Source organism: Colletotrichum orchidophilum, assembly GCF_001831195.1.
Source record: "Colletotrichum orchidophilum strain IMI 309357 chromosome Unknown Scaffold_19.1, whole genome shotgun sequence".
Taxonomy (NCBI): Eukaryota; Fungi; Ascomycota; class Sordariomycetes; order Glomerellales; family Glomerellaceae; genus Colletotrichum; species Colletotrichum orchidophilum.
The window spans coordinates 111,695-125,019 of NW_019172975.1; the positions used below are offsets into that span (position 1 = coordinate 111,695).

At 54.9% G+C, this 13,325-nt stretch overlaps 4 protein-coding genes across 4 annotated transcripts; 1 reads left to right on the plus strand and 3 right to left on the minus strand.

Moving 5' to 3' along the window:
• Nucleotides 1-1,525: 1,525 nt before the first annotated feature.
• On the minus strand, nt 1,526-2,455 carry CORC01_03197 (hemerythrin HHE cation binding domain-containing protein; the record flags this gene model as incomplete). The annotated part of the gene is made up of 2 exons (XM_022614847.1): nt 1,526-1,717; nt 1,814-2,455. 2 exons carry the CDS (start codon nt 2,453-2,455, stop codon nt 1,526-1,528), a joined length of 834 nt encoding a protein of 277 aa, XP_022478583.1.
• Nucleotides 2,456-3,304: 849 nt separating this feature from the next.
• On the minus strand, nt 3,305-5,990 carry CORC01_03198 (CDC45-like protein; the record flags this gene model as incomplete). Its single annotated transcript, XM_022614848.1, has 3 exons — nt 3,305-4,040; nt 4,090-5,162; nt 5,214-5,990. 3 exons carry the CDS (start codon nt 5,988-5,990, stop codon nt 3,305-3,307), a joined length of 2,586 nt encoding a protein of 861 aa, XP_022478584.1.
• A 2,155-nt stretch (nt 5,991-8,145) lies between these two features.
• On the plus strand, nt 8,146-9,358 carry CORC01_03199 (methyltransferase domain-containing protein; the record flags this gene model as incomplete). Its single annotated transcript, XM_022614849.1, has 4 exons — nt 8,146-8,318; nt 8,389-8,576; nt 8,635-8,839; nt 8,905-9,358. The coding sequence occupies 4 exons, from the start codon at nt 8,146-8,148 to the stop codon at nt 9,356-9,358; spliced, it is 1,020 nt and encodes a 339-aa protein (XP_022478585.1).
• A 52-nt stretch (nt 9,359-9,410) lies between these two features.
• On the minus strand, nt 9,411-11,290 carry CORC01_03200 (methyltransferase domain-containing protein; the record flags this gene model as incomplete). Its single annotated transcript, XM_022614850.1, has 8 exons — nt 9,411-9,533; nt 9,880-10,273; nt 10,330-10,467; nt 10,517-10,577; nt 10,814-10,832; nt 10,901-11,020; nt 11,074-11,136; nt 11,207-11,290. The coding sequence occupies 8 exons, from the start codon at nt 11,288-11,290 to the stop codon at nt 9,411-9,413; spliced, it is 1,002 nt and encodes a 333-aa protein (XP_022478586.1).
• Between the last annotated feature and the right edge of the window lie 2,035 nt (nt 11,291-13,325).

The window sequence follows — 13,325 nt, forward strand, 5'->3', positions numbered from 1 at the left end:
GTCGGGCTGGCGGATCTATAAGGTTATTTTCGTTTTCTTTTTCTCCTCAAAGCCGTCAGTATAAATTTCTGAGTGTAAGCCAAATACCACAGAGGGGTAAACAAGGAAGAGGGAAGAGCTGCTTGGTAACAAGCAGTGGAGGTCGATGAAGAATACGAGTACCTACAGGTAGAAAGATGTGGGTGCAGGTGGTTGTAGCCGGGTGCGAATCTAGACAGGGAGATAAGGTAAGCAAAGCAAACACGGCGAGTTATGGGCGGGCGCCACGCACACAGGTCCAGGCACACGTAGCAGGTAGCGGCGACGGGAGGCGAAAGAGACGCAGCAATGATCAACGGGGTCTTCTGCAAAGCATCCACGCATCCGCGCATCCGCGCACCCTGCCATGTGTGAAAACACCTTATGTGAGGCATGAGGCAAGGAATGAAAGTGACGGACATTGCATCTGTCCAGCGGCAGAGTGGTTACAGAACCTCGTCTGTGTGCGCTATCCAGTCATATCACAGCGAGTCCAATACGGATACTTTTGGTAGGAGAAATGGCCAGGGGTGCTTATAATGCCTCATTAACACCCGCCACCTGCCACATCTGCAAGGTGACGAGTGACGATGATAATTGACTTTGTGTCGTGGAATCCCTCTGATGTGCCATCCGTCGTCCACGACTTCGGACTTCTCCGAACGAGACCCTGCCCTTTGCGAGCATCATTTGAGATGAAGCTCTTTTGCGAGAGAGAAGCCGAGCTGACTTGCCGGGGACACATTACGCATCCCAATACCTCACGGTCGAGCACGGTTCATGATGAGGAAGCATGAAGAAATACCAGAGCCAGGAATGCGCCGCGAAGCGTTGAGCTTGTTGCGTGGCCATGTACCATGTACTTTGTAAGTTCGTGCAGCTCCCGGACGGTGAGTGGTCGTCAACCTCGACCTTGAGAGGCAGGGGCTTGGCGCTTCGCCCACTAGGAGGTCGACTCTTGAACTCAGCCCCCAACCGAGAACCTACCTGAGCTTCATTAGGCGGGACTTCACGATTACCACAGGGCTCACTTTCCCTCTCTGCTCGGAATAGTCATACACGACGGTGTGGATAACAACTGGGATATGTGCCCGCATGACGTTGCCAAGTGTCAATTGTAAGGTGCCTACCGTGCCTACCTGCCTTAAGTCGTGTACCTTTCTAACCGGCGCCTAAGTACGTGCTCCGACACTGGCACTCGGTCTCTCTAAAAGGCCTCTCACAGCCTTTGCCCACATCACGATCCCGAGCTCCAACACGCCTCCAAGACGACGACCTCCACATGCCAAATTGGCTTTGGGACTCCTTGTCAGCTAGCCTGCCGCGAATCCTCAGATTTCACCCCAGGTTTGGACTAGACAGACCAGCAGAGCCAGCCCACCAATCTGAACTACCTTGCGCCCTGGACAGCACCATAAGGGGCCCTCCTCGTCAGATCGATGAGGCTCGCCCACTCTGTCACCGAGAAACTCCACCACCAACGCCGCCCCCGATTCCCCAAGACCCATCACGCAAAAGGAAGCTCCTTTGGCGCGCCCCGGTCATCGCACGAAGAAAACCGCCACCAGCTCTTGTGGGCTGGGATGTAGAACCAACGCATCATCAGAAACACGAACCACGGCACCGGAGGCCACCACGCATGAACACCTTCCTCAAACGTCTTGTCTCGGTTTGTCAGAAGAAGAGGAATCATTGTCGTCTGCCGTACCAGAATACGTCAGTCCAGTTCCGCTATCGAATCCTCAAGACATCTCTCGCAGGGACAAGCTAATCGGGAAGGAGGCCGTTTGCTTACCTTGAGCTCGGCATCACCCATCTTGCCGAGCAGCTTCTTCATGAGTTTTTCATACCACTCTTCCCAGTTGCGGTCGTACTCTTCCAGCTTCAGCAGCGTGTCAATCTCGTCGCTGAGGTGCTCTCGTAGGATGTGCATGAACGAGTCGATGATGCGCTTGAGCTTCTCTCCGTTGTACGCCTCCTCGCCCTTCTGGACCTTCTCCAAGTAGCTCATGTATGCGTGCAGACCATCATGAAAAGCCTCGTGCTGCGCGACGTTGGCCTGCATCAATCCCGGCACGCCCGCCAACTCCTCGATCTCGGTGAAAACCTCCGTCTCCTCGGTTTCATGGTGCTCCTCCACCATCTTGCCCCATTCCATCGCATAAGACACAAAGTCCTGGACGTCGTCGGGCGACTTTTCCACGTTGATGCATTGCAAGTAGACAGTGTTGATGATCCGGAGTATGAAGTTGTGAACGATGGTCATGTCCTCAGCTAAGCGGTTCACCCCTGTGGTCTTGACCCCTTTCTGTTCGTAGTTGGTGATGAGCTTTCGTCGGGACTTTGAGGGAGCCTCGAGAGCACTTACTTTGGATCCAGCGCGGGTGCTGCTAATGAGCTGAAAAGGCCCGTCGGCCCAAGGCTTTTGTCCTGACATGATTTGATATCGAGTAATGTGAGGCAGATGAGAGCCACCTACTCAGACGAAGACCGATGGTGAGGGTCTCATCTTATAGCGATGGCGAGGAGCCTTATCCACGTATAACAAATGCCCTTCCCATCCAATCTCTCATCCATAGCGGAGGCGCGCATACGCAACACCAACCAAGAGATCCTCCAGCATCGGCGCTCTTAAGAAAGGTGAGAGGAGGGATTCAGAGTGCTGACGAGAGCACCCAACGCGGCAACAAGTCTTTCTTGATGGTCAAAACAAAAGGCCTCTATCCCCGGTGCTTACACCTCGGCTCGCATTCCCATCCTATCAGCTCGCCCTCGCTATCACATCGTACTGTCTGTTGGGTTGTTGGCCCTAAATTTTTCTCTCTAACACCTTGATACATTGAATACATTTCACGTAACGACGGTACTGCTCCAACAATGTCCCTATCACCAATGCATCCTGATTCGCACAGAGAAAAAGGACAAGGCATTCAATAGTTTGTGTGTATGCTTTTGTGTCACGCCCATTGGAGGTGAAGACGGTGGTGATTCGTTAAGCCTGCCATATAAACGCCACGGCCAAGACAATTGACTTGTTCCCACCCAACCCTACATGCAACAAACGAGAATGGTGTAATTACGAAAAAGCACAATGATTCGATGCCCATGTCTCATGAAGCTTGTTTCCTCCCAGAACCAGTCCCTTCGATGCCTGCCTCCATCATCGCCAAAAAAAAAAAAAAGAAGAAAAAAAGAAAAGAGAAAAAGCAAAGAGACACTTGCCCGCAATATGATGAAAGCACCCACGAAAACCAACCTGGACCACCCACATATGCTTTTGTATCCATTATCCGACAACAGTCTTCATGCTGAGGCTCTCTAGGAAACCTCCCAGATCCTCCTTCTTCACCTCCACCACGCAGTGCTCGAAGCTGTCTATCCGGACTCGAGCGTTGGTCTCCGCCACGACCTCCTGGAACGCCGATCCGAACCGGTTGAGGCCGTAACCCCTCTCCTTGGCGTCCTCCTCCTCCTCTTCGTCGTCATCCGAGTCCGAGCCGTCAGATGCCTCCGACTCGGTGTCGAGCTCGTCGTAGTCTGCATCATCACCCCCCGCCGCCCGACGGGCTGCCCGCTTCTCGTCGCGGACTTTTTGCTTGTTGCGTCTTGATTCTTCCCGCTGCTTGGCCTTCTCGTCTTTGGCTGCCTGTCGCTTCTTGGCGGCCTCGCGGTCGAGAAAAGTGGTATCTGGGCCGCCGCCGCCCCCAGTGCCGACAACCAGATAAACGCCGCGCTTATCGTTGAGACTGGCGACAACAAGAGGTGTGCCGCGTCCACCGTGGGAGAGACGACCCGTGGTATCCTTCTCTTGTTCGACGAGGGCCTCACCGACCCATAGGGCAAGCTTTGTGAGCGCGGCTGGGTGACCAAAGACTGGGACGTCGGGCCCTTCCTTGACCACGCACATGCGGAATGCTCTCAGGTGCTTGATCTGTTTCTTGTTGATGAGTGACGTACCCGTGCGGTAGATTGCACGGTGGAGAAATTGGGCGGTCGGCAACCCTGCTTTGAGAGCATCGATGCTGCCGGCTGTCAGTAGGGGCTAGTTGGGAGTGCCTTGGGATTACTTACTCCTCCAGAGCATCGTATGCTTCCCAGAAACGCGCAACCCACTCCTCTCCTTGCGCAACGACGACCTCCTCGTCGTCCACATCCTCGAATTGGTCCTTTGGTGCCTGCGTGAGCTCGGCGACATCGTTGTGCTTGCCCACCTCCAGAAGAGCACCAATGACCACGCCCACGTCTTGCGCGCTCAGAGTTGCCCGCCAGCCCCAGCTCCGCACAAAGCCCCAGCCATCCTTTGCGCCAGCGCGGTCTCTTCCGTCCGTGTCGACCGAAGGTACCATGTCGTCCAAGTTGTAGAGAGACGCGTACTTGAGCAGCTTTGTCCGGAGCTCTCTCTTCAGCATCATGTCCATGTGTGTATAGCTCTGCTTACACTGGACCAGACTGACACCCATCTTGGCCAGCAGTTTATGGAGCCTCTTCAGGCCAGTATCGCTCCATGTCTTGAGCCGGGCAAAGAGGTATGGCGAGTGCAGCATGCTGTCGTAGAGACTCCAGTGTCTGATGAGAAGAAACTTGGGCTCTGGCGACAGCCTGATGCTTGTGTCCTCGGGGCTACGGGCCGTAGTGGGAATGATACCAGAGTTCTCGGCGGCAGACGGGCGGCCGCGGGTGACTTCGGGCGGATTCAGACGTCGAACTTCATCTCTTAGCAGCTGGCGGATACGTGCGCCACGGACGCCCATCCAGCCATTCCCTTGTCCCCGGTCTGAGTTGCGGACAGGGACCGCGATACCTGCAGATGACCTGCCGTACAACTCCATGGAAGTGACGCCGACGATGGTGAGCCACAAGAGGTCATTGTCATCCCGACCGAGCTCCGAAGCGAGGGAGTACATCATTGAGGATATTGGCTCGGAGAAGGAAGCGCCGATCTTGTAGTATTTGCGGAGGACGGTCTCCTTCTCTCTCCGCAAACGTAACAAGCGACGCCGCAAGACCCTCGCAGACGGCGCGGGCGGTGGTTGGGCAGCCGATGGAGGTTCCAGGGGGTCGCTGGAGAGAACTACGCCGGCGTCTCGGAGAGATACGAGCCCTCGGTGAACTGGCCGTCTTGGCGATGAGGGAATCGAAGAAGACTGATGTCTGTTAGCGTTTGTTGGGTAAGAAAAGGCCTCGTCGAAACTCACAGAGTTGCTTCTTCTCCGCTGATGCGGCCTGTCGTCTATGTCGCTGGATTCGTCCTCCTCGTCTCGGTCCGACCAGCTTTTTCGCTTCTGACCAGCATGTGCTGGTTCTTCAAAAAGGTCCTCGTCCTCGGCATCATCGTCGTCTTCGTGACCGTCCAGATCCTCACCGTCATCATCGACTTCGGGCATGTCGAGCAAGGCTAGGTAGGCTTCCTTTTCCGCACCGAGTTCATCCTCAATGTCGCCATCATCGAACACGACAATACCCCCCTTGCCCGGCTTATAGGCGCGATCAATCCGACCAGCCACTACGCCTGACGGGGACCGGGACTGGAGCGAGGCCCCCTCTTCGACAGCGGGTTCCAGTGGAAAGCCGCCAAATATGTTGCCCAAGTTCCACGGACGGTGTGAGTCCATGACCCAGACCTCAACACCGCCAAAAGTCACCTCCTCTCCCTCAGGTTCCAGTCCGAGTAGGCTTCCAAGATCGACCATGCCGCCGAGGCCGAGGCACACAACGACTCCTCCACTCCCTCCTTGCGTTTCCATCATGGGCTGGACCAAGTCCCGACCCGCGCGTTCGAGGTCGGCATATCCGGAGACGGGTTGAATCTTGTGGGGAATATAGTCGTGCTTCAATAAGCGGGTCAGGATTCGACATGCGCAGAGAGCATCGGGTTCGAGGGCGACGAGGATGAGGACAGGCGGAGACAACGGGTGCCGCGTGTTTTGGAGGTGCATGTAAAGCTTGGATATTAGAGACCGTGGAAGATACATGGCTAAGAGGATTTTGACGCGTTTCCACGGTGTGTATCGAGCGGCTTCATGGGTTACAGAGGTTTTTTTCTCTCGTACAGACGCGGCTGGGAGAGGCGGAGCGGCTCTGCGGCGGGTACAATGGCCGACGCCGGGCACGAGATCGGTGACAGTCGCGGCGAGTGATCGAGGAGCGAGAGGTGAAGACTGCGAGCCGTGAGAAGCGTAGGTTTGAGGCTCGGGGGCTGAATGGGACGACTCTTTAGCGTGGGGTATATCAAAAGCGCAGAAGAGTCGACTGTGGGTAACAAACAGTAAGTAAGGCTACCTCATGGGAACGTTAATAAAATGGCAAGGTATTGTGTGGTGGCCCAGGCCCGAGTCGAGTGATTGAGTGCAAAGTGGGAGTGACGCGCGAACGCGGTATGCCAGACTTTAGCGACGCGTTTAGATACGCTAACTAGCTGTTTGCGACGTGCTGGCCTGGGAACCTGTTAAAACGACGGGAAGAAGTGGATCGTGCCGCCGGCCGAGTGCACGGATCAAGCGATCGCGGGACAATGGAAAAACGTAGCCCCACTCGCTGTCGTCTGTCCTAACGCCGCCGAGGACATTAGGGTTCTCAATTACCTTAGGTAGGTACGGATACATGGACCATGGCATTGGAAGCCCATGCCACTTTCTATTCATCCATTCCGTGCATTATCGTATTCTTCTCTTTGCCTCTCAATCTACCAAGTTTCGCAAATACAACCCGACAAGTCCAGTGGCACAGGCGCTCCATAACCTCTCCACTTGGTCGGCTACCTAGGTAGTCTATCCTGCGGACATTCGTTATTCAGCGTCCTCTCGTTGCCTATGACTGGTTACGGATAGGTACTCCGCATTACATATCCGTGAGCCTGGGCCGGCCCTTCAATACGGGGTTAACGGAGTTGTCGTCCGAAGTAGCTTCCAATGGCGCCCTTCGGTGCTACGTGATAGCATCGTGGGCTATAGGTACTCGGAAACCGCGATTGGCGTGGTCCGGTCTTTTGTCTGCTCGAGGCATGATACCTTGATACCTTGCAGATTACTAAATAGATCGCACCAGACAATCCCAGTTCGTCGCTGTAGACTTCACGCCACATCCCACATTAGCACCCCGCATCACTTCACCACAGCTCGTACCGACGCGCTTTGCTCATGTGGTGACCGCCATCTTCTGCCTACCTGCGCAAAGAGACCGAAGCAGACTCTGCAGGCTGCTTATGCGCGACCTCCTCGAAACGGCAAAGCTTCGATCCCCTGCTTCTGCTCGCGAGAGACCGCCCCCATCACACTGACTGGGAACCGCATTTGCAGAATTCCCTGCCCCCCCCCCCAAGCTTTACTGACGCCCTCGACATCATACATCATACATAACCTTGCCTCGCTCACGTCCTCGCCTACCCACACAGACGGCTGTAACCTCGCCGTTGGACCAGCCCAGTCTCCAACGGCCTTCTGCCCTGTACCGCCGCCGGCACCGCATGCGGCACTGTCTCTGGCTCTCCGCAGGCTTGGAACCGGACATTCACACCGCCCCAGCCCGTTGGCACCGGCTTACCTCTGTGCCACCACCGGTGGACGCATCTGGGACACTCGCACCAGCACCAACAGCTGCAGAGAGGGGGTAGGAGTTGCTGGTGATTGGTTTACCATCCTGTTGGTACGAATCTGATCCCTAGTACCAGGTACTGTCAGTCCCTCAACTCCGGGTTCTCCCAACCCTTTTCCCGCCGCCCATACTTTCTTCTATCCCCCATCCCAACGCCGACTGTTCGTGCTTCCTCTTGCGTGCAGCCAGCTGGCTTGCCAACCGAGTCGTCTGCAAGACTGGCAATGCTGTGGACCATCTCGAGCTTGTCCTTTTCGTCCATCGTCGGTTCATTCGGTGGAGAAGGCTCGGAATGCGCCGCAAAACCTAGCAGACTTCCTCTACCGTCGTGCGGCTCACACCTAATACTCACCGATACTTAGAGATTGCCCTTGGCCGTTGACGCAAAGCCTTTCCTATCCCATTACCAAGGAGGCATTCCCACCTCAAAACTTGGTGAACCGTCTCACGCGAGCGGTGTCATACAACCCCCCACCGGTCTGCCGGCCGTTAGTCTCCCTTGAGGATCGTGTCTAAAGCCAAAAAGGCGTCGCCGTCATGAACATGACCAACAGCGAGCCCATAGAGCCTGCTCCACCAGACACGTTGGACGAAGAAGAAGGCTTTCAGGGATCAGACTACGGAGGATCAGACTATGGAGAGTCCCTTGCGTCTTCGGGCTTTACCTCACTCGCTTCCCGTGTGATGAAGCACTCGCACGAGGGTGGAAGGTGCGTAGCCCACGCCTTGAGTCCCTCTTAGACTTGGGATAAGGAAGCTAAAGGTCTTGCGTATCGCCAGACGCTATCAGTCCTTTCTACAAGGCATCTATCCACTTCCGAATGATGAGACGGAGCAGTTCCGTGAAGAGATGAAGCACCAGCTGATAAAGCGCCTTCTCGACGAGAACGACTACCTTTCACCAATCGGCAGCAACCCGCAAAAGATTATGGACGTCGGCACCGGCACCGGTCTCTGGGCGGTTGACAGTAAGTCCTCGCCTTCATGTCGGTTTGGAAATCCCAAACTCTGACCCGTTCACCAAAGTTGCGGACAAGTTCCCTAGTGCACACGTTATCGGTGTAGATATATCGCCCATCCAGAACTGCTACGCGCCGCAAAACGTTGACTGGAGAATTGATGACATTGAAGAAACCTGGTCACCGCTGTACGCGAACTTGGACTTTATCCACATGAGGTCGGTCTGCGTGACTCTGCGACAACCAGTCAAGGTCATCCATTCGGCGTACCAGTAAGACCCCTCGTCATTCCCGCCCGCTCGCTTAGCCAAGTTTCTAATTCTTACGGTCTTCATAGAAATCTCAGGCCAGGCGGCTGGATCGAGTTCCAGGACGCAGGCGTCAGAATCGGGTGCGACGATAATACGCTACCCAAAGACTACGCACCCGCCAAATTCATGGATAGGTTCATCAGCACCTTCAAGACGCACTACGGCTGGGACCTGGAGTTTCCCGATATCCTGCCGGATATCTTACGCGAGGCCGGATTTGTCAACATCCACTACCGGTTCTTCAAGCTGCCCATTGGACCGTGGGCCAAGGACCGCCAACAGCGCGAGATTGGCCTCTTTCTGAGCAAAGATGTGCTGTGGCAGCTCGTCCGCGCCGTGCTCGTCAAATGGTCGCAGCTGGGCCTAACCAAGCAGGAAGCCGATACCATGGAACAGGACATCCGAAAGGCGTTCCACGACACACGCATACATGGATATCTTCCGTGGATCTCCGTCTGGGCCCAAAAGCCGCCCGCCTGAGGAGAACGCTGCAATTTCAACGCGCCCACACATCTTCAGATGACCACCTCCTTTAACGGGAGCCAGCCCAAGGGTCCATTGCCCGCAGCAGCTCAGGCAATGCAGCCGTGGCAAGTGGCGGCGAGGCTGTGGCGTCCCGGTGCGAATTTTCGTACCCTTGAACTTGTGGTTCACGCTAGTGACCACGTTAGTGACACCACATACGTTGTGCGGCGTATTCACTTGCTGGGAGTACGGACACGCGCACGCGCACGTCTGACAGCATTCGTGTCGGCACGCTTCCTAGTCGAGTCAGGGCACCACCGCCTGGCGACAGAATGCACATGGTCACTCGGCCGCGACCGTGTTCATGGCGGTCGAGGGAGAAAGCAAGCAGATGGCAAAGCTGGCTTGGCGCCAGTCGACGGCAAACACGACATTGTAAGGCTTCTTTGCATTCAAGCGAGAGACACTCCGGCCCCGGATCATTATGGTTTTCTTCCATAAGTTACATACACGTCAAAATACCCATGCCTACGTACATCACGCCACTCCGCGATGACATTCGCGCTAAAATCCCAGACCTCCTCTTTCCTCCAGCCCATGAAGCGAGTGAAAAGTGCCAACGTCATGGATTCTAGCCCAACGCTGAAATTGGCCTCTGTCCAGACGCCCAGAGTCTTGTGCTTGACGTCGCGCGGCCACTGGTTGATTGGCCACTTGAATTGGATCCGCACAATGTCGACGAATCCGACGTTGGTCATCATCTCGGCCGCCCTGCCGCAGGTATCCAGGAGGAAGCCCGACCTTTGGCCGGCCTCCATCATGAGCTCATTCCATCTGCCGAGGTCGCAGTCTGGCGGTATTGTTCCATCGTCACACCTCATGGGAAAGTCGATGTCTTGGATCTCGAACCATCCTCCAGGATTTAGGTTGCTGAAGACCATGTAAGCTGAGAGGGCGTCTACAGGGCTGGGCTGAGAAGAACATACTCAAACGTTTGTTGATGGAAGTTTTGCCAATCCCTAAAAGCGCCCGTCATCATCATACAGTGAACATAGTCAAACTTTCTAGAAAAGCTCCATTCCTCCTCGAGGTCGTCGATCTCGTAATGCACGTTGGGCGGTGTGCTAGCGAGGTCAGATTCGATTCAAGCTCTTCTTGTCATCCGAGACTCACAAGCCGGGTTGGACGGGCGAGAGGTCTACGCCGACGACTTCGGCTTCGGGATGCTCCTCGCCTTCTTGCGGTCAGCAGGTATGTTGGGGTGGCCATGGTAAAGAGGTGGAGGGCTACTCGCCAAAGTCTATTGCCCACAGCCCTATGCCGCACCCAACATCTAGAACTCTGTGGGGGTGGTGGACAGGGGCAAAGTTGAGCTTGTTCTCAAATGTCAACTGGCAAAGTTGATATTGAAATGCTGTTGCGGGCAGTCAAAAGTGGCATATTCCAAGCTGTCTCCGAAGATAGGCGTACCTTGTCGGTCGAGTTCTTCCTGCTTGACGGGAACGAGTTAAATCAGATCTTAGAACAGCTCATCTGGCTTGTACAGACAAAACATACCTGATCAGTGGGCAAGACGTATTTCCCGTCCTTGTATCCGTGATAAATCCGACCGTTTTCTTCGCGTGCCCGTACTATACTCGAACGAAGTGATGCGGTTGAGGATGGCCCTGCCTCTGACTGCCAGTCTGTTTAAGCGTTGGCTTTCCTCGTACACGCCCCGAATGGCATACTTCTCCTATTGCAGAGTCGACATCACTGCCCCCGAGGCTTTGCATTTCGGCGTCGTCAATATCCTGGGATAGACTTTAGTTAGATGCCCTCGGAATCCCAACGCTCAGGCCCGCCCGGTTCTCGAATGCTGACCTCATCTGGTTCCAGGTCAATGTTGGTCCCATGCGGAAAAATGATGTCTATTTGATGCATCGCATCAGGCTCTCTTTCGGCCATGGTGATGGGCTCGCTCGACGAAACACGATGGTCTGCAGTCGAGTTGTGTTTCGCAGTTCCAGTGAACAGATAGAAAACTCCAGAACCAGGAATTACAGCATCAAATATGGTATCAGCTTGATATTCTTTGCCGCCGCAAGACGTCTTTTGAACAGAGTCGAGCTAGGATGGCGGATGACACCCACGCCAGCGAGGGGATTGTTCGGATAGGGTAATTCTGACGAGGCGACACAAACAAGCGGCTTGCTTGTCATTCAAGCCTTCGGCTCCGTGTCACCAGAGGCGGCGTGCTTTCGATAATACTCTCCTAGTCGGCTCAACGAAGCACGCAGCACTTCACGGTCAGCAGTCAAAGGTGCGTGAGGCTGTTTGATTTGCTATTGGGAGCCTCGCCGGCCTGGATAGCAAGCTGTTCTGCACCTTGCTCCAACAGAAAAGCTTGATCCAACGCCTTTCAGGTTCTTGGCGCCTTCTGCAAGTGGCTTTGGTCATCAACAGCACAAACATACAGTAGCGGCAGTAACAACACTGTGTGTGTTGGCGTGAACAGTGCCTTACACAAAACACATGCAGCCAGTCTTGTTGCGTCAGCCACAGCCGGAGTTTGTCATGATCATACTTGCGCGTCCACTGAAGAAGCTGTCAATGCCCAGTTAGGATATCACACCTTCCACAGGAGGGAACGAACATGGTTGTGGCCGACATTGCGGCGTTTTGAAAGCCGGGAAGTGTTGCATCGTGTCATCGGCCGTCTCGCCGAGGGCCGGATGCCTGCATGGAATCATGCATTCCATCGGGTGGACAGGTAAATACAACCGGGTTTGTTGCCGCCGTCAGCTGTCGGAGTTCCTAGCGTGATGCTGGACATGTGCGTCAGAGAGGTGTAGGTGGTAGAGTGCTGGTGGAATAGTAGAAGAGAGGCATCGATAACCACGTCGAGGGCATTGCCGGGGCTGATTGCTTTCTTTGAGCACCGGTGTGACCAAATTGGAGTGGCTGTAATCCGGCTCGGGAGGGGACCTCGGGTAGTAATGGGGAAAACGGCCCACGGGGAATCTCACATAGACTGTGACCACCCTTGTACGTGACTTATCGTCTAAGTGATGCAGGAAGGAATTTTAGCTTGAGAAGGTAAAACCTGTCCATGTTGTCCATCTACCGCAGTCTTGGGCTGGTGATAGTACATGATGACTGGTTGACGCCAATCTGGATGGACAGCCCAGTCGAGGGGTTCAAGTCTTGGGATCCTATTGAATACACCCTCCCCGCAAACACCAGGCTTTGGCTGGACAAGGGGGTTGTCGAGATGCCATCGGTCTGCTTCACCGAAATGTCTGTGAATAGTCGCCTCTGGCCGGAACCTGATCTCGTGCGGGCGGAGCGGGACGCTGCATATGACGGCTCATATTTCTCTCCCTTGGCCAGAACGTTTGAAGAATAGGAAGATCACCGACGGACGCAGCGGGTGGAAAGAAGGAGGCAGAGACTGGGGTGGAAGATGGGTTTGAGCCACGAGACGTTGTCGTTTTGGTGAATGGGGGAAGCTATGGGCCGCTCCGCACCTCTCTCCTTCTCTTCTCGTCGTCTTATTTGATACCTCGATCCATCTCGCACCAAAGAGGTGCCTCCTGGGCCACGTTAGCTTCACTTGGTCAAGGGCGGCGGTGGTATCGGAGAAGGGCGTAGGTACGGCGTCTCTGTTTACCTACCCAGGTTGCCAAAACCGCAGCTTCTCTTTGCGTGCTGCTTGCTGTTTAGGTGCCCTCCGCTACAGAAGCTTTTCTGTGGGTGCACATCGGATCAGACAAAGGGAAGGCGCTTTCGTCGCCCGCCGCCTGCCTGACTTACGCATACTTCTACGCTGTTGCCCTCCGTAGAGGTTGCCGCATCGTTCAGATCCACCCAGCTGCCTGGGCGAACCGACCTTTCCTCCCCCCCTTCAGGTTTCTTCCACAGGCTCACTCAACATCATTTCTCTCTTTATTTTCATCTTACAAACTCACTCACCAACCATCGCAGCCAACCGCTAAACAAT